The sequence below is a fragment of the Liolophura sinensis genome, chromosome 2 (assembly GCF_032854445.1).
Source record: "Liolophura sinensis isolate JHLJ2023 chromosome 2, CUHK_Ljap_v2, whole genome shotgun sequence".
In the NCBI taxonomy this organism is placed as follows: domain Eukaryota; kingdom Metazoa; phylum Mollusca; class Polyplacophora; order Chitonida; family Chitonidae; genus Liolophura; species Liolophura sinensis.
In genome coordinates, this window is record NC_088296.1 from 27,358,127 (window position 1) to 27,378,676 (window position 20,550).

The 20,550-nt window shown below is 40.3% G+C and overlaps 1 protein-coding gene across 1 annotated transcript in view; it reads left to right on the forward strand.

Annotated features, from left to right (window-relative positions):
- Nucleotides 1-350: 350 nt before the first annotated feature.
- Nucleotides 351-20,550, forward strand: part of LOC135463210 (pyruvate kinase PKM-like) — a 40,311-nt gene continuing 20,111 nt past the window's right edge. The window contains 10 exon segments of the mRNA XM_064740523.1: nt 351-732; nt 3,033-3,199; nt 4,406-4,497; nt 5,177-5,296; nt 6,207-6,393; nt 9,835-9,932; nt 9,934-9,975; nt 12,300-12,367; nt 12,369-12,425; nt 14,638-14,788. Coding sequence (XP_064596593.1) covers nt 641-732; nt 3,033-3,199; nt 4,406-4,497; nt 5,177-5,296; nt 6,207-6,393; nt 9,835-9,932; nt 9,934-9,975; nt 12,300-12,367; nt 12,369-12,425; nt 14,638-14,788 — 1,074 coding nt within the window. The 5' untranslated portion in view covers nt 351-640.

Genomic DNA, 20,550 nt, shown 5'->3' on the forward strand with positions numbered 1-20,550 from the left:
GATATCATCACTGCACATTGCACACTAACTCATCACCATCAACACTTTGAATGTTATAACAGTTGGAAAAACGATTTTAACACAAGGTAAACTAATTCCATCTATTTAATTTCAAAACTTGGCTATTGATATATTTACAGTGTAGTACATTTTATTTTCACTTTGAGTGTTTTAACAGATGTCAAAATGATTTTAACAGAATTCTACAAATATTGTGGTGTAAAATGTAAACGTAAAATAATTACATCTAATTGGTGTTAAAACTTGGCTATTAATACATGTAGAACATTTTATTTTCATTCTCTTATTTTTAAGAAAAATCACTGGAATATGATAATTTTCTAGATTTTTTTTTTCAGTGGTAAAACATAACTTTTCATGATTATAATGTTCATATCCAACATGCACATATATATGGTATAAAGATAGCTGTATTTAGTCCTATTACAAGTGCTGGAAATACATGGAAGAATGATAACCTTGTAAAAGTAAGATCGTTTCCACGGAAACTTGTAAACTCCGTCCACTTTAATTTCTGTAATGTGCCATGTGTTACAGTTTGTCATTTCATACTGTTCATTTACGGTAGCTGTGCAGTACTGGTATTAAGTAGTCACGACCAACACATCATAACATCCACATGGCGCAGTTACAAGTACAGGGGGCAGGGGCCATGCCCAGGACGCCTTCAACGTCCGCGCTCCCTAGGACAGCGTCTGGGGCACTGACCGAGGTAAGGGGGCACTTTTACCTGTTCTTAACGAGGGTACTTCAGTCCACAGGTGTAAGCTCATCACCATAATTCAGATGCATGTAACCTGACTGCCGCATTGTTTTACAGGATTTGTTTCCACAGAAAGTGTGCATATCTGAAGTTGCCTTCTCTTTGCTTAAACCCAAAATTTTAGCATGATGAAAGCTTTACTGCTGTGTTAGCAGTTTGGAGAGCCTCCCCAAGCACACACCACATGCTGTCTATTGAAACTTCTCTTCCACAGTGTCATTATACAGCTTGGACCTCCAACACACCTAAATGTATATTGTACAACACTCAAAGAGTCTAAACAGAAAATGTAAATGTTAGCACAAAACTTGCGCCTTGTTGACATTTTGATACCTGTGTTCCACGACATGAAAAAGAAACACAAACTGTCTTTTTCAAAATTTCAGCCATTACTGTGAAATTTTTCAATCATGATGTCAAATACACACGTACATACATAAAGCATAAATAGAATGTGAATATTATTAATGAGCGCTTGAACAATTTACGATCTGTAGGGGTTTTCACCAAACCTCAGAAGTTCTTCGGTTCAGTTCCTCATAACTTTCCTTCGTAAAGCTGAAGTCAGGGTTTTACTGCCGCAATGGGACATGAGGAAAGTTATGAAAAATTGATCTACATCTATGAAGTAATGGGGAAATAAACCCTGAAGTTGTCTCCTAAATACACAAACCTGCAGCAGACTCAAGTCCTTCATATCAGAAGACATCAAATCCAGTTTGTCTTTTTAAATTTTCGTCATTCCAAAGCTGCTCAATGCTGTTAAACTGCTAAAGCTCCCAGTAAAGAGGCATCGGCTGTACATGCCTGCGGATGACGCATGTCATTATGTAGGCGGGTAATTTTTCGGCTGGTGAAAGATATGTACCGTATGCCACTCCTCTGCTGCTCAGAGAGTTCCCAGGTCACACCACCACAACAACAACAACAGCAGAAGAGAGACCACGCAAAGATGGCAACCTTTGGAAACCTGCATTGGTAGGTCTGGCAGTTCAGGTTTATACATCTGGTGTACATGTGGTTAATTTTGTTCACTAATCAGTTCACTGTTTGTTGTGTTATTATCCTAACAGCCGATTGTATTCTGAATCATGTACACATTTAGTTACAGGTGTTCGTAAGTTGTGTTGTCACTTTGCCATCAATGAAAATATGTTTCTTGGACGTACATGTAAGCTGAGTTACCCGAGAAAAAGGCCCTACTAAGGCTTCATTTGGATAGAAGTTTTTTCTTCCTCACTATGTTAATCCTTTCTTTTTCAGTAATGAGAACAAAGAACATAAAATTCCTGACTGATCTACCCCATTTTGTCTCATAGTCCTACAAAAGAATTTTTAATGATGGCCTGATAATTGTGTTTCCTTGTTTTTTAGGGCGTCAAACTAGAGACAGCTTAATTTAAAGTTTGGAAACTTGTTACAATATGTACTCGACCGATATGCTTGTGTACATGATACTGTAATTTAATTGGCTCACCAACCCTCTACAAAGGGAAGCAAATCTTGTAATCCATGGAACAGCAGCTTAAGCCCTGTGCTGACTTAGATGTACAATGCATGTACCGGCTAAGATGGCAATGGGTGATCACTTGTATTGTCATTGATTCACTGGTTGTAGGATCTTATGGTAGGCCTACTACATGTATACTGTGCATGTTGTGGGCAATACTGTGCCATGAGTTGATGTACAAGATTTGCCTCCCTTTGTTACAGGGCTGGTGAACACCATTGATCTTGTGTTATTCACTGTCCATCTATTGTTGATGAATATTCAATTATCATAGATCAGACAGGTTTATAACCACTGGTAATGCGGGGGACGACTGTTCAGACAGGCTCAAGTCCGGGCCATATCTACAAAAGTAATGCTCTCATCCTAAACGTCATGAGGTGGCATTGTGACCATGAGCTCTTCTTCCCAGTAGTGCAGAAAGAAATTTTATATGCCAGTCAGAATAATGCTCTTCTGAGAGTTTTAAATCTGTGAATGATATAAAATTGCATTGTATTTTATTCAAGTTACATGTTCTTGTTAGCTTTAATATGGTTTGGGCACCCAGCAGTGGGTGAACCCCAAAGTTTTCCAGAAATAAAATTACATCAGGGCGTACACCTGCCACCTGACGAAGGGCGGTGATTTCATTCAGGTATGAAATTGACCACCTTTATTAAATTGAAAAATAGTACAGCATTAATCATCAGTTAATATATTCTTGTGTATACGTATGTGAGTTGTCTCCCCTGTCAGGGCCAGCCGCTTGGAGATGTCTAAGAAGGAACAGGAAGGAGGGTATTACCTGCAGTCCCAGCAACTGATGGCCTCCTACGCCAGGTCGCATCTGGAGCACATGTGCTTCCTCGACATTGACTCTGAGCCCCACATGGTCAGGATGACTGGCATTGTCTGTACCATCGGTAAGTATTTTGACTCCAGTCCTCACTGAGCACTCCCTGGGTGACTCGCAGCACAGTGGAGGTTCAGCTTCACTCAGGAGTCTCTCACCAATGTGATTGCTGTGAATTCAAGTCTAGCTCATGCTGGCTTTCTCTTGGGTCATACGTAGGAAGATCTGCCAGCAACCTGCAGATGATTGTTGGATTTCCCCAGGCTCTGCCCTTGCTGTTTTCCACCAAAATGCTGGGAGTGTCTTATAACGTGTATGAATGAAGTATTCTTGAGTAAGGTGTAAAACACAAATCAAATGTATACATAAATAAACCCAAGCCCCCTCATGGTGTGAGCCGTCTGTAAATCTGTTCTGGAGACATTGGTGACAGTTCAAAGTGAGGAAGCTCATGTGGCCTATTGCCAGCATATTGATCTTGGCAGATTCAGTACCTGGAGTTTTTGATAATAGATACATGTATGTGTACTTTATGCAAGCACGATAGTTTTTTGCGCATTCCCATATTTTGTCCAAATCCATCTGTAACAATGATGTTCATTGGGGGAAAAAAACACGTTCTGTTCATGAAGTAAAGTAATCGATTCAGTGATTTTTCTTTTTTTTCAACTTCAGTATTGCACTTAAACATCTCTTATTGGATGGAATTTTTGACAAGGGCATAATGAATAACTGGAGGCTATAATATTATTAAGACGTGATGGAAATTGGTCCCTGTGTGGTGGCTTAAACATGGTGAAAAAAAATCTGATTTGATTTCTTGACCTAAACACTTAGGTGTGTGTGTAGTTGTACATTTGAGTTAACACGGTGCATTGTACATGTACATTTGAGTTAACACGGTGCATTGTACATGTACATTTGAGTTAACATGGTGCATTGTACATGTACATTTGAGTTAACATGGTTCATTGTACATGTATATTTGAGTAAACATGGTGCATTGTACATGTATATTTGAGTAAACATGGTGCATTGTACATGTACATTTGAGTAAACATGGTGCATTTTACATGTACATTTGAGTGAACATGGTGCATTACATTTGAGTAAACATGGTGCATTGTGCATGAACATTTGAGTAAACATGGTGCATTGTTCATGTACATTTGAGTAAACATGGTGCATTGTACATGTACATTTGAGTAAACATGGTGCATTGTACATGTACCAGTTGTTTTGTCAGCCAGATATAGTCTGTTATTTGTTGATACAGGACCTGCCTGTGTGGCTATACCCACCCTGGAGAAGATGATCATTGAGGGCATGAACGTCGCTAGGCTTAACTTCTCCCACGGGACACATGAGGTATGACAACTCGGGTGCGAACCCCCAGCAGGGACAGGAAAGGATAATGGTTAAACACTCTTTACATTATATAGTCCGAGATTGCTCTAGCGTTAAGTTTGGCAAAATTTTGTTCGACCAAGGATGGCCCCAGACCAACGTCAGAGTGCATTTCATATAAAAACGTGATGCAATTGCCGTGATGGTTTGTCCAAAATTACCCATCAAAAGTGTCTCAACGGCCTGAAGTTTGCAGATACTTGTCTCACATCGATGTATCATAAATGTTTTTTAAAAGGTTTTTAAATGGAGTTGATTTGGGGCCATCCTGGAGAGAGCAGAATTTTGCCAAACCTAACGTGAAAGCAATCTCGGACTATCTTTATATAAGGACCAGCGCCCCTCTCCCATACATCAGTTGTCGGATTATCCCCTTTAAACACCCATTCACGGTTTAAAACAAGTAGAAAAATGTACGACTGGCCACTTTTTCCTTTACAGAGTTTGGAAGGTACTTTTTATAAACATGTGCATGTAAACAATACTCTTTGGGAGACTAATCTTTGTAAGGAACAAGATAGGCAAAATTACCAGCAGCAGTATTTCTTCATTTGTGTAATTTGTTATTATATATCCAGGATGAATATTATGTGAGTAAAGTATCTTAAAGTTTGAGCAGAATTTTTTATCTGTTTGTCAGTACCATGCCAACACGATCAAAAACGTGAGAACAGCAGTGAAGAACTTCACCAATCCACGCCCTGTGGCCATAGCTCTGGACACTAAGGGACCTGAGATCAGGACAGGATTGCTGAAAGATGTGAGTATTGTGCGCTGAAAGGTGTGAGTACTGTGTGCTGAAAGGTGAGAGTATTGTGTGCTCAAAAATGTGAGTACTGTGTGCTGAAAGGTGTGAGTACTGTGTGCTGAAAGGTGAGAGTATTGTGTGCTCAAAAATGTGAGTACTGTGTGCTGAAAGGTGTGAGTACTGTATGCTGAAAGGTGTGAGTACTGGTGTGCTGAAAGGTGTGAGTACTGTGTGCTGAAAGGTGAGAGTACTGTATGCTGAAAGGTGTGAGTACTGTGTGCTGAAAGGTGAGAGTATTGTGTGCTGAAAGGTGTGAGTACTGTGTGCTGAAAGGTGTGAGTACTGTATGCTGAAAGGTGTGAGAACTGTATGCTGAAAGGTGAGTACTGTGTGCTAAAATATGTTAATACTGTGTGCTGAAAGCTGTGAGTACTGTGTGCTAAAATGTGTTAATACTGTGTGCTGAAAGGTGTGAGGACTGTGTACTGAAAAGTGTGAAGACTGTGTACTGGAAAGAGTGAGTACTGTGTGATGAAAGATGCCAGTATTGCATGTGTTGAAAGATGCGAGTGCTATATTCTGAAAGATGTTAGTACTGTGTGCCGAAAGGTGTGTGTGCTAAAATATATGAGCGCTTTTTATCACACTTCTAAAACAAAGAATTTTTGTAATCTGAATTACTTTTTAGTAACCGTTTTTGATTTCCTCATAATATAAAATGTCTGTGTGAGTTAAACTTCAAGCGGTCATAAGGATTTAATATCATACATCTGACTACATAGTAAGTGTTTTACAACAGATTAACTGTCCCATGTTTCTTTGATTTCTACTACATTTTCATCTTCTCATTTGCCATGAATGGTTTACCCATGGTACATACTTTCCTGTGGCTGAATTTTGTTGGGTGATCTTGTGATGTCAGGGCCCCAGTGCAGAAATCACCCTGAGTGTTGGTGAGAAGATTCGCATCACAACTGATGACAGTTTCTACGAGAAATGCGATGAGAAAAACTTGTGGGTGGACTACAAAAACATCACCAAGGTTGTCAACGTGGGTGACCGCGTGTTCATCGATGACGGACTCATCTCTGTTGTGGTCAAAGAGAAAGGTAAGGCCTGAATTTATCTGAATGTGAATGTCAGCAGGCAGGGAGGTAACTCGTGAAGACTGTCTACATTTCTAGATGGAAAATAGACCAGGACAGCATCACTGGACAGGAGAGTAGATCTAGTCTGCCAGGATGATGACAGATGTAACATACAATATAACATACAATAAATAACCGTGATTACCATAAATCACCTAAAATTTAAGTGTAAATGTCCTAAAACATTACTTTTTGTCCAGAGGCTTTTGTTTGTGAAGTAGGACATCATCTTGTCTGGCTAACCAGATGATTCAAGGTCATATATGTTAAATAAATGATGCCATTCACCCACAAATACCAATCATCCTTCATGCAGGTACGCATGTATGTTGATATAAAGTGAAACAGGGCTTCAGTATTTATTCTGTGGTATGAATAAATGGGCTTCAAAAAAATTTTCACTGTGAATAGACTTGAAGTGCATATGAACAATTTGCTCAGTAGAAGTTTAGAAGTTCTGTGCTTCTCATTTGTGAACAGAATGCACGAGAGCCTTGTTGGTGCGATGTTCCCCACGGAGAATTGGTAATTGTTGTACATTTGTACGGTTACTGGTAGTTGTACGCTGTCAGGTTGGGTTATCCGTCCAAGAAGAATTTTGTCTATGCACGTAGCAACCTGTAAGCCCTTGACCGCGTAAGATCTTTGAACTAAGCAAGGTTTTGGGGTTTTTTGCTTTGCCTTTTTAGCAAAGTAGCTTATGTGGCACGCAGAGCGTTGGTGTCTGCGTCCAATAACAGGGAAAGCATTGTTAATAAAACTGTTAGGAATGGTACATGTATCTTTAAAAGTACTAACAGTATTGAGATCAGGGTGTGCATACGTGTACAGACAGTGGGGTAACATAATTATTTTTGGTGCCTGTCATTGGACAGCCTGCCTCTCAGGTCAGCCTGCCCTTACTGGAAATCAGGGCAGGCTGTAGGCATTATCTACCTGCCTACAGCCAATGTTTAACATTACCAAGTGAAATGCCTACGACAGAACGGATGACACAATGAAGCACAAGAATAACATATATTATATAAATTGATCATGCACTTGTTTTTCAGCCTATCGCAATCAAATGATAGAGTAGCTTTCTCTTTGTTTAGTTCTTTCGAGGCAAGGTTCATTAGAAACCTGTGAAAGGCCACAAAATGGCGGCTTCTCTTACGCAACGGATTTGACATTAAAAATACATACAGATTTCTGTGCCTGGGTTATCAAACTGGATGTGTACATTATGGTTACTGTACCACAAGGAAACGAGTCACGGAGAACACAGAAAACTACCCCGCCGATTCGATTGGCTGAGCTCTTGTGTGGCAAAGGCACATTTGTCGAGTTAACAACAACAGAAGAGTAAAAAGTTGACATCCATCAGACATTACGAGTTGAATTTATCTATAAAAGGAGAGATTCGGTAATGGAAAATAGTGGCCTCCCGTTCGGGCAGGCTATGCGAGCCTATAACATGCCCGCAGAGATTTTTGCTTGCATTTAACAGCACAGTATCACCAGGGAATATTCAATTGCTGATTCTGTGTGTACATATTAAATCACATAAATTTCTGAATTCCTGACACTTAGTGTTTTGTGTATTTGAATTAGTGATGAAACAAAATGTTATGAGTTGTATCTCAGAAAATACTGCATTTATTGAGTTCAGGGTTTGCACACATACAGAGTACAGTAACACTAGGGGGATATTCCATGGTTAATATGGTGTGTGCACAATTACAGAGTACAGTAAACACTAGGGGGATATTCCATGGTTAATATGGTGTGTGCATATTAATTACTGTAAATTACCAAATTCATGATTTAAGCCCTTTATACATTGAGCTGAAATTGCATTCATGTGTCTCTTACAGACAAGCTCTTTTGTTGCCTTGCTAACAAATCTAACTTTATTGGTAGTGTACAATTTAGGTGAACAGGGACCATGTGTTCAAAAGTGTACTGAAAGTTAAGCTGGGCTCTAAATCTTGCAGGGTACATTCAGGATCGTGAAACCTTGAAATTCGGACGTAATTTTTCTGGCCCTGATATCGAGTCTACAGAATCAACCTGAGCTACTGCATATAGTATGTTGGGCACTCTGTTGAGGAATTTGTCTGTGATCATCTTTGAAGTTGTTTATGATGGACTGCTGTGTACACTATCTGTGTAAGACTGACAGTTTAACTCATTAAGAACACAGGTGTCAAAAAGCCAGGAAATATGAAATCTTTTTGGTGTACAAGCCTTGCCGTAGTAACTGTTCCAGTCTTATTCTAATAAGAAGAAAAATACTCAGAAATGACCATGAATTGTGTACTTAAAATACCTGTCCCAGCACAGGCACACTAATTCCCGAACCTTTTCGCATATGAAAGAGCAGCTTTCAGTGAAATCTACGTACATTTTTTAATTTGATTTTGGAGGACAAAACTACATTGGTTGGAGTAGCCAATTTCAGGGTTTCACAAAAGTGTAATTTTATCAGTATACAGCCAGTATTGCCTTCAGAATATACTTGAATAAACGGCTTGCAAACAGGCGAAAAGGTTGAAGAATTACATTATAAGGTGACGAGCCCAGACAGCCAGACTAAAGATAACACTGTTTTTTTTGAGGGGGGGGGGGGGGGGGGTTGGGGGGGGAGTTGTCACGTTTGTTTATGGTGACATTTATTAGGCAGTCCAAAAATTGTAATTCTCATTACAAAGTTTGACGTTGGTCAGAAATGGGTTTGTGGAAACAGCCCCTTGACATGGTAAAGCACACGTAGTGCAATGTCCACGTAACTACCATGGCAACATCCCCTTGACATGTTAAAGCACACGTAGTGTAATGTCTACGTAACTACCATGGCAACATCCCCTTGACATGTTAAAGCACACGTAGTGCAATGTCCACGTAACTACCATGGCAACATCCACTTGACATGTTAAAGCACACGTAGTGCAATGTCCACATAACTACCATGGCAACATCCCCTTGACATGTTAAAGCACACGTAGTGCAATGTCCACATAACTACCATGGGGACATCCCCTTGACATGTTAAAGCACATGTAGTGCAATGTCCACGTAACTACCATGGCAACATCCCCTTGACATTGTTAAAGGCCATGTAGTGCAATGTCCACATAACTACCATGGCGACATCCCTTGACATGTTAAAGCACACGTAGTGCAATGTCCACGTAACTACCATGGCGACATCCCCTTGACATGTTAAAGCACACGTAGTGCAATGTCCACGTAACTACCATGGCGACATCATATCTAAAGTACTGATCACCGTGGAAGTTAAGTGCATGTAATGTTATGTGAGCTTTGTGAAACCGGCTCCTCATCTTGTTATTAAAACAGGCTTAAGATGAGGTAAATGTAGACGAGTCTGTTGTCAGTGTGTTTCTGTTTTCAGGTGAGGATTCCTGATATGTGAAATTGAGAACGGAGGTGACCTGGGAAGTAAGAAGGGCTGTAACCTCCCAGGTGTCGCCGTCGATCTCCCCGCAGTCTCTGAAAAAGGACATTGAGGATCTCATATTTGGTGTCGAGCAAGGGTAAGTTTTTTGTGGTTGTTTTACTTCTACGCGATACTTTTGTGTTTCAGTGTTATTCGTGTACCTCATACATGTAGATTTAAACAAGTTTGTTTGGATTATTTAGAATCCTGACTGTTCAGATTCTTGAATTAATTTGTGGTTGGTCTTAAACTAGCAGCGATATTGGTTTGCCTCACTTAAACTAGCAGCGATGTTGTTTGCCTCACTTAACTAGCAGCGATATTGTTTGCCTCACTTAAACTAGCAGCGATATTGTTTGCCTCACTTAAAGGATTAGTGTCCAGATTAATTATTGATTCATAATTAGTTACCCGTGTATATATGGTTAAATTGAGTGTAAAATGTTGAAAAAAGGTACATTAATCTGAGTAATATGGCTGTTAAAATCCCTGGATAATGATTGTGGTGGTATGCACTTTTCCGCCAACACTCGGTAGTCTCTGTGGAATTACATCATGCATGTCCAACCTTCACCAGCTATCAGAGCTTTGTCATTACATGTTAGCTCGGTGTTAGAAAGGCTTCATCAGTGCCAACAAGCATAGCGCATTTCTCCATGGAATGGTTTGCTGTTCTGTGTACAGCTGTAAAACCAGATGGTTGAAGAACCCTGGGCCCCCAGAAGGCATGATTTTACTGCGCACGATGGAAGGATTTTGTACCTACCCAAAACAGCGATATCGTTCTATTCATTTTACATTTGAACGCTACGAGAGGAGTGCAGCTGAATTTCCACAACACCACCTGCACGCAATAGTTAGTTATAAAATACTGTTAACTAACTGAAAACTGTAAACACTAACGTCTAAATCATACATGTTTTGATATTGTGCGTGATTATATGCCCGTATATAGGCATAGGCTAATCAGAAAGCTGAAAATAACGTATACACGTCATTATCATCAAAGACAGGTATGAATTTAGAATTCCTCTGGGAATATACTGTGATGATATTTACTGTGAACTAGGCAGAAGGAAAGAATAGTAAATAAATATGAAATCTTCAAATAGACACACGAAATGTACAGTGCAACAAAGGACAACGCCATAGCTGGACAAAGATTAGATTCCAAATCTGAAAACTCTGACCCGAGATGTCTGTAACATGTGTCTGGCCCGAGATGTCTGTAACATGTGTCTGGCCCGAGATGTCTGTAACATGTGTCTGGCCCGAGATGTCTAACATGTGTCAATCGTAACTGCCGCATCCTCCTCTATGGGTCAAATTGATATGGCAGTATACTTACTTATCTTTAGCTGGAATCTAAAAAATGACATCGTTTTGATACGAATTCCCAAGTTATTTAGTGCAGCTAGACTTGGATTGGTCATCCATGATGTCCCCTGCTGAGCAACGGCCCGTCGCTGGCAGAACATGGTTTGGGACATTATGGGACAGTAAATCATTTGTTGGTGGATTTTAAATCATGATCGTGTTTCTCCGATGCCCTTGGGGTCGTGTACTGTTTAAACAGGTTATAATCTTTATAACTGGAACAGTTGGTTAATCTGGACACTAATCCTTTAAGTGCTGTGAGACAGTCCATTCATATGCCTGAATTACTTCATCCCTCCCTGTCTTTGGGTTTTGATCCACAGTTGGAACATAGTGTTTGACATGTGTATTCAAGAGACTATACCAAAGAATTTCTGTTTTGTTGTCTATGAATTGTATTAATGGGGCAGGTTTGCATACATTAACTTCAGTACTGTCAAATTATTGCTTTCCAAAAAGCATAATTATTGTGTATAAACAGAAAAATCACAATATGCTTGGTGAAATATGTTTTGGTGGTGTGTTGGTCAGCTTTTTTGTATAATGCTTTATCCAAAAATTTACTATCATTCTCCGTTATGGTGTGAGACTTCAAATACCTAGATAAATCGGTGTACATCTACTCCCCCCCCCCCCCCCCAAAATCTTGGTCTATTCAAATGCTTTACAGTTAGGTCATTGTTTGGTGTGCATTGTCTTACAATGTCCTTGGACCTCCGTGGTTCAGTTGGTTAGCGCGCTAGTGCAACATAATGACCCAGGAGTCTCTCACCAATATGGTCACTGTGAGTTCAAGTCCAGCTCATGCTGGCTTCCTCTCTGGCCATACGTGGGAAGGTCTTCAGCAACCTGTGGATGGTCGGGGTTTCCCTGGGCTCTGCCCGGTTTCCACCCACCATAATGCTGAGCGCCGTGGTATAAGTGAAATATTCTTGAGTACGGCGTAAAACACCAATCAAATAAATAAATAAATACAATGTCCTTGTGATGCGCATGATCACACACCTGACCAAATTCACCTGCTTAAAAATCCTGCTTGTGTACACAGGTTGACATGGTGTTTGCGTCGTTCATTCGAAGCGGTCAAGGTATCCGTGACATTCGCACAATCTTAGGGAGAAGGAAAAGACATCAAGATCATTGCCAAGATTGAGAACCATGAAGGGGTTAAGAGGTAAGAGGGTTGTTAGGGTTTGGTGAGGTGTTTTGTTTTAGTCATGTGAATCTTCAGTATCCAGTTCTGTGTAAATACACCTGAAGTTCATTGTCTAATGAAGGGTGTGGCTTGTTTGAGACATTTTAAAACAGCCTATTTTCATTGAAGGTCAGAATCCTTGAGGGTCTTCAGCTGTGCACCATCATTTGTGTGTGCTTTGATATTCTTTGTTTCGGTCTGCCTGTATTCTGTCTAACTTTATATTCTGTATGCCTGTATTCTATCTACCTTTAGGTTCTGTGTGCCTGTATTCTATCTGCCTTTATGTTCTGTGTGTTTCCACCCACCATAATGCTCGCCGCGGATGTATAAGTGAAATATTCTTTTTGATTACGGCGTAAAACACTAATCAGATAAATAAATTTATGTTCTGTGTGTCTTTATTCGATCTACCTCTATATTCTGTGTCTTTATTCTATCTACCTCTTTATCTGTGTGCCTGTATTCTATCTACCTCTATGTCCTGTGTGTATTTATTCTATTTTGTTGTGTCAAAATGCAGTTTCAGAAACACATAAACATGATAAATGCCTTCAAATGATACTTTTGATGCCATCACTCTCACCAAACTTCTCAAAAAACTGGTGCTATAAAGTGGATGAATCATTGGGAGTCAAGCAAAGAGTTTCACTTGAAAAATGCTGAACTCGAGGTAAAATACTCTATATTCTATGCTCTGTTTTCTGAGTGCCTTTATGAATTATATTCTTCAGCTTTTAGCATATGATTGGGTCCATGACAGGTACATATAGCAGGAATGATGAATATGAAAGGGGGGCCTCCGTGGCTCAGTTGGTTAGTGCGCTAGTGCAGCGTAATGACCCAGGAGTCTCTCACCAATGCGGTCGCTGTGAGTTCAAGTCCAGCTCTTGCTGGCTTCCTCTCCGGCCGTATTTGGACGGTCTGTCAGCAACCTGCGGATGGTCGTGGGTTTCCCCGGGCTGTGCCCGGTTTCTACCACCATAATGCTGGCCGCCGTCGTATAAGTGAATATTTTTGAGTACGGCGTAAAACACCAATCAAATAAATAAATAAATGAATATGAAAGGTTGGAGCCTTTGGACAATGAGTCCCCATGAGTTGAAGACCTACAGCTGACCTGCATTATTGTATTAGTTGATTTTGTTCGCTGTACCTGGTAATTTTGTTGGTGTGGCAAACAGGACAACGTGTTTTAAACCAACACCCCTTACTAGCAGCCCATTCTCCAAGCAGTTGTAACAACCAACACCCCTCACTAGCAGCCCATTCTCCAAGCAGTTGTAACAACCAACACCCCTCGCTAGCAGCCCATCTCCAAGCAGTTGTAACAACCAACACCCCTCACTTAGCAGCCCATTCTCCAAGCAGTTGTAACAACCAACACCCCTCGCTAGCAGCCCATCCTCCAAGCAGTTGTAACAACCAACACCCCTCACTAGCAGCCCATTCTCCAAGCAGTTGTAACAACCAACACCCCTCACTAGCAGCCCATTCTCCAAGCAGTTGTAACAACCAACACCCCTCACTAGCAGCCCATTCTCCGAGCAGTTGTAACAACCAACACCCCTCACTAGCAGCCCATTCTCCGAGCAGTTGTAACAACCAACACCCCTCACTAGCAGCCCATCCTCCAAGCAGTTGTAACAACCAACACCCCTCACTAGCAGCCCATTCTCCAAGCAGTTGTAACAACCAACACCCCTCACTATCAGCCCATTCTCCAAGCAGTTGTAACAACCAACACCCCTCACTAGCAGCCCATTCTCCGAGCAGTTATAACAACCAACACCCCTCACTAGCAGCCCATCCTCCAAGCAGTTGTAACAACCAACACCACTCACTAGCAGCCCATTCTCCAAGCAGTTGTAACAACCAACACCCCTCACTAGCAGCCCATTCTCCAAGCAGTTGTAACAACCAACACCCCTCACTAGCAGCCCATTCTCCAAGCAGTTGTAACAACCAACACCCCTCACTAGCAGCCCATTCTCCAAGCAGTTATAACAACCAACACCCCTCACTAGCAGCCCATTCTCTGAGCAGTTATAACTTACGTCTTGCATAACGTCCGTGACGACATGTTGTGAAGACATCCCACCATGGTTTATGCCTTTTCAGACATGCTCTCTAGTCACTGAAGAATAAAACTGTTAACTTTATGTGCATCCTATTTTGCGACTGATTTCAGATTTGATGAGATTTTAGAAGAGGTAGATGGCATCATGGTGGCTCGTGGTGACCTGGGTATTGAGATTCCTGCAGAGAAAGTCTTCCTGGCCCAGAAGATGATGATTGGCAAGTGTAACAAAGCAGGAAAACCAGTCATCTGTGCCACACAGGTTTGTGAAGGAACCAGACATTGGTGGTCAGCACACACAGCCACTGACAATAAAAACATTGTGTCATGCACGGGCTGAAATATTAAAAGAAAAGACAACAGATCATATAATTGAGTTATTTCGGAAGAGAGGTGAAAACAGACCCAAATTGTCACAGATATTTTTCTCAGACTTTCTTGGAAACTTTTGCTAAATCCACTTCTACTGTAAAGGTCTGGAATTGTTAACAGGCCACAGGATACGCCATGCTAAAACAATCAGAAACGCAATGTGGCATCTCGTACTCCACAAACATATAGCACAACTGAGTTCGGATGACGTTAGTCCTTTGGTTATAGAAACAGCCCGTGTCTGATGGGAAAAAAACTGATAAGATGACGGCACTTTTGATTGTCTCAATATGCATTAATTTGCGTTCTTTGATCTGAAATATCTCATTTGTGTAACATAATTGCCTGTGGGATAATTTATTGATGTGTACATGTATTTGGTCTAGTGGTATCTTTTCTTTTTACATCTGGAGCCAGTGATGTAATTAATACCCATTTTGGTTTCTTGAGATATGCACTAAATCAAACTCTTCAGATGTTTTTCATATTGGAACCAATACATACATTTAAGAGCATATGGCTCCTAAAACGCCTCTTATTCCCACCTCTGTCATAATCTCTCTCTGTCTCCAATCCTCAAATATATGAATGTGAAAATGTCCTGTGAATTTGAACTGGGGTGTTTTACTGGAATCCACAAGTACATGTGGCTTGGTTAGTATAACTGTTTACAGTTAGAAGCACAAGTACAGTACAACAAAAAAGTGACCACTATGAACACGCGTGTCGTATGGGTACCACACGGCTATTACACGCGTGTGGAATGCATTACGTCAGGCAGACAGGCACTGCCTGGCAGGCTTTGCCTGCTTGAACAACACGGCTACGATATGCGTGTGGAGAAAACCACACGGATACCACACGCGTGTGGTTATCGTCGTTTTAAATGTCGTTATTACAAATAAAACTGTAATAAAAAATACCTATACGTGGTTTGTTTTGTTTTCTTTTCATGAGCAGTTTTTATTGCGATGTAAATCGTGTATTAATAGTGGAAAACGTTGTTTTATTACGACACGCTATCTACTGTACGTTGCCGTCGGTCGGTCGGCCGCGCACTTTTCAAATTTCTGCCGAACTTCCACTGAGAGAACTTGGGGCCTACATGTACACTGTACGTTTACCAAACAAACAGGATGTCAGAATCAGGTAACGTTGTTGTCAGTGTTGCAAAAAGTGACGTACTGTTGTAAAAAGTGACGTAGTGGGTTTTTTTTCTGTATTTGCTAATACGTTGCAGGACCAGTAAAAGTTTTTGTAAGCTCCGATCTAGTGTGCCGAAACTGCCGGTGTAAAAGTGTAAGCCCAGAGGCTTGCACAGCGTAATGCCTTCAATCAGTATTCAATTAATTTAGTGACACAGATATATTTAAAATCAAACTAATTCTTTGAATACGAACCAGCAATTGCCTACGAGCGTGTGTATTTACCTTGTGCCATATATGGTACATTTAATCCTGAAAAAAATACTGGAAATAAACCTTCACGGGTACCGCAGCTTCTCGCCGCCATTTACATGTACGTTCAAAATGAACTTCATCCGACTCGGTTCTCTTTTTTCAAAGCCGTTCAGATACAAACACAAATTACTCATTATGATAACAACTGCATGTATAATTCTGGACTCGTCTCTCCCTCTTCCCTCGAGCAATTGAAAACAACTTACGGGTTTTCTGCACAAGCACATTTAGGCCCCGTCTTCTGTTCGCATGATCTTAAATTACGAATACAGCAGGGTGGGCAATCTCGCATAACCTTATGCTGACATCCAACATGTACAAAATAACCTAAACTTTAAAGTAAAATGGTATAAATAAATATCGCAGCGCTGGTCTTCAAGTGGCCTACAGTACCTTTTTGTTTTTTTTTAGCAGTTCACGGTCGAATGTAGGTTAAAAAGGGAGACAATTTTGTCTATTCTTTCAAAATAACCTGCTGAAGCAAACTGGTTGCATAAATTTTATTTATTTATTTATTTAATTTATATCACTGGTGTTTTACCCCATACTCAAGAATATTGTATGCATAAAAGCAAGTTTGCCTATTGAGACAAGTTTCTATAAGCGTTGCCTTAGGAATAAAACCGCCAGTACATTTCTATATATTCATAAAAATTTTGCATTATATAACGATTTCAGTTGCCTATTTATTGATTATTGATACATGTATATGTACTATAAAACCCCTTTCTCACTGCTGTCACATCACAGGTTATATGAAAGTAAAGTAAAATGTTCTGAACTGGCAGTATACAACACAAAATTATTTCCAATGCAACGAGGAAATCATCATCATAAAAAAAAACAATTTTTTTCATGTTTTTTTTTTTCACAGTAGCACCATGCACCGCCCGCCAGTTTTTGAAGCAGCTGGCAGCAGAGGAGAAGGAAAATGGTATGTTCATTATGGGCCTACTAAAATAGCATTCAGCATTTATTTCAACCGTAGTTTTTTTTTTTTTTTTGCCATGCTCAATAATGTGATTATATAATTTGTATTACTGATGGTCTTAATATTTCTACAGCCATTTTAAAATTAATTTTCAATAGACTGCCATACATCTTAATAATTTTTTCTAAATCTATTTTCTCTATTTCAGAATACCTTATTCTATTCGACGAGGACGGCAAGACAACTAGAATGTCAAAACCAAAGTTTTCTGTGCCGTCCTCGGAGATCAAAATCTCCTCTGTCTGCCACCTGCTTCATGGCGGCCGGAAATATTTGGTGGAAATTCTCGCCATTGGAGGTAAATATATCATTCTGATACATAAGTAAAATGTCATTCTCTTTATGTCAGATTATTACAATAAATTATTATTCTCCATATTTTATAAAAATAATAACCTGGGCCAAATCTTCTCTTTTCAATGTGTAGCACCAGAAGAACTGGATATTATAGATCAGGCCTGGCCCCAAACCCACAGGGGCCAGGCCATTACAAAGTCCCTGGAGTCCCGACATGGGGCTCCCGGGGGATATATCTCCATATGGCCAGAGGGCAAGGTATCAAAAGCTCTGTTCAAGATTTGTTTAAGTTGTTCTTTATAAACATCCTTGTTTCTTTCTGTTAGTAGACTCTTTGCTGCTGTTACTGGGTTACTTTATGTTTGGTTAGAACGTTTTTGAATAAAGTTATTCAGGTTGATTGATTTGTATTCACTTGTATGTTCTGAACCAAAGTATCGCCTTAACACTCTCATATCACGGATTAAAATATTGTTTACTACAAACGTTCACTAAATGTTCAATGCAGATTATATAAAATGAAGGTAATGCTATGCAATACACAGGATTATAAATTTCAAAAGTGTTCTCTAGATGGTTAAATGTTATTACAATGCAATGCAAATAATACTTGTAGTAACCTTTAAATTTATTTGGTTAAAATTTGCTTTTTTCTTTTTTTGCAGTTGATGGAAGAAATTGATTTTTCCTTGGGGGAAGAGTGGGGGGATTTGGGGGATTTGGGGGATTTAGGGTTTGTTAATGTATCTGGTGAGGGGATTAGTGAGGACATTTTAGAAGGGGTTAGTGTAGCTGGGGGTGGTGGGGGGGTGCTAGAGGGGGGTAGTAATCAAGTGTTGGTGGGGGGTGGGAGTGAAGGTGTAGCGGGGGGATCTAGTGTAGGCAGTAGTGGGGAAAAAACAGGGAAGGGAGTAGTTCGGGGAAAGGGGAAGGGGAAAGGGAAAGGGAAAAGAAGGATGGCACATGAGGCGGAAAGTGGGAGTAAAGCAAAGGTAAGGTTCAGTTTTAAGTGCTTGTAAACAAAAAGGCTGTGGTAATATTACCTGGAAATGACCTTTGTATTATTCCCATATAACTTGTCTGTAAATGTGTATTGAAACATGTCATGGTAAATGTAATCTCACACTAATGATATCAGTAAAAGCAGTCCTGCTGTATACAGAAATAGTCAACACCTGTATCAAGAATATCAAAGCATGCTGTTGTGAAATGCAAGTCCATTTTTATTAATTGCATAAAGTATGTAACTAATTATGTCATAGTAATCATGTCATATTTTATTCTGTTTCAGATGGTTGTATTGAGGGATGGGGATTCGGGGAGGGATGACAGGGCGGAGGACCACAGAGTCCCTGACTTTGTGGACCTGACATCAAACAACGACCTGGTAAGAACTGTAGACATCTTACACATTTATACAATTTTAGGAAATAAATCTGTACTTCTGTGATTGTAAAACGCACAGACTATTTCACATAGCACTAAGAATAGGCTTCCAGGCGATAAACTGAAATGGAATGAGTATGTATATTCAGGATGTTAATTACATAAATATTAGTGTAACATTATTGTCCATGATTAGGGCAATATAGGATTAGAATATATTTGCCATGCTCCCAAATGAGGTTGCTTCACAAAAATAGTTTATCATGCACCTAGTTATCATGTAGACCTTTTTGAAAACAAGAATCATTTTCAAACAACCAATCTTCATGCTAAATATTATACGCATTTACACAAATAAATTGACAAGCATAATGAGAAAAACTCGTCAAATATCTATAGCACTGAAACAAGAAGTTAATTAACATTACTTCTATTTTTTATTATTATTCATAAATCAGCGATGTTTTCGTGCCTGTGTTTTATTACAGGAGATGTCAGCCATGTGTTTTTTGTGTGTGTGTCTGTGTTCATTACAGGAAATGTGATAACATTTGTCTGCATGTAATAATCAAGCAGTACATCATACACACTCAGAGATGTCATAACATATGAGGTACTGCATGATTATCACACGAACAGTCCACATTTTTGCCTGATTTATTTCTTTCTTTCTGTTAACAGGTTGATGCTTTCAAGACTGGCCAGGTCGTTGTTCGACATGAATCTGCTCCTCAACAGAGGGATTGCTGTCGGCACTGCCACGCGATCCCTCTGTTGCCAGACCAGATTCGAGAGATTGTTCGGCAGGAACTGGTTTCCTACACAGAAGAACTACACCGGAGGTTTCAGGGCATGCTGAAGCAACAGCTGGCTGAAATACTGCCAGGGTTGCTGGAGAGACAGGGAGAAGGCAGAGTCCTTGCCTCCCCACCTGCCTCCTCCTCAGCTGCCACCCCACTGCCTTCCACCCCTCCAGAGATGCCATCTACTGTTGGGGTGGGTATTGCTAAACAGCATTTAAGGCTTGGTGCGCACAAGGATGATTGCCATTTTATGCATGACTTGTGCGTCATCCCGGATAGTGTGGTGGCAATGGTTGAGGAAAAATCTGCAGGAAATCCACAGATTTTTGCCTCGACCTTGACCATGGCACTATTCCGGGGGGAGGAGCTGTCTGGTAGGGCTGTTGACGGCTCAAAGCAAGGGAAGGCAGCTTTGAGCCCTCGACGCCTGAATGCCATCAAACAAAAGGTGTTTGATGTGCACTCAGTGCCCCCGTCACAAAGACAGGAGAAGTGGCACAAATGTAAAACTGCCATTAACTGCAAACTTAGGAACCTCCTTAGAAAATCCTAGTTTGCAGTTAATGCAGTTTTGCATTTTCTGCCACTTTTTCTGTTTTTGTGCGGTGATAATGAGAATTATCTGCCAAGCTGCTCCTTTTTCCAACCCTAATGTCATTTTGGTTTCCTCTTAAGCTGCTGGAGTTTACCACATAAAAATGTGGTAGATTCTATA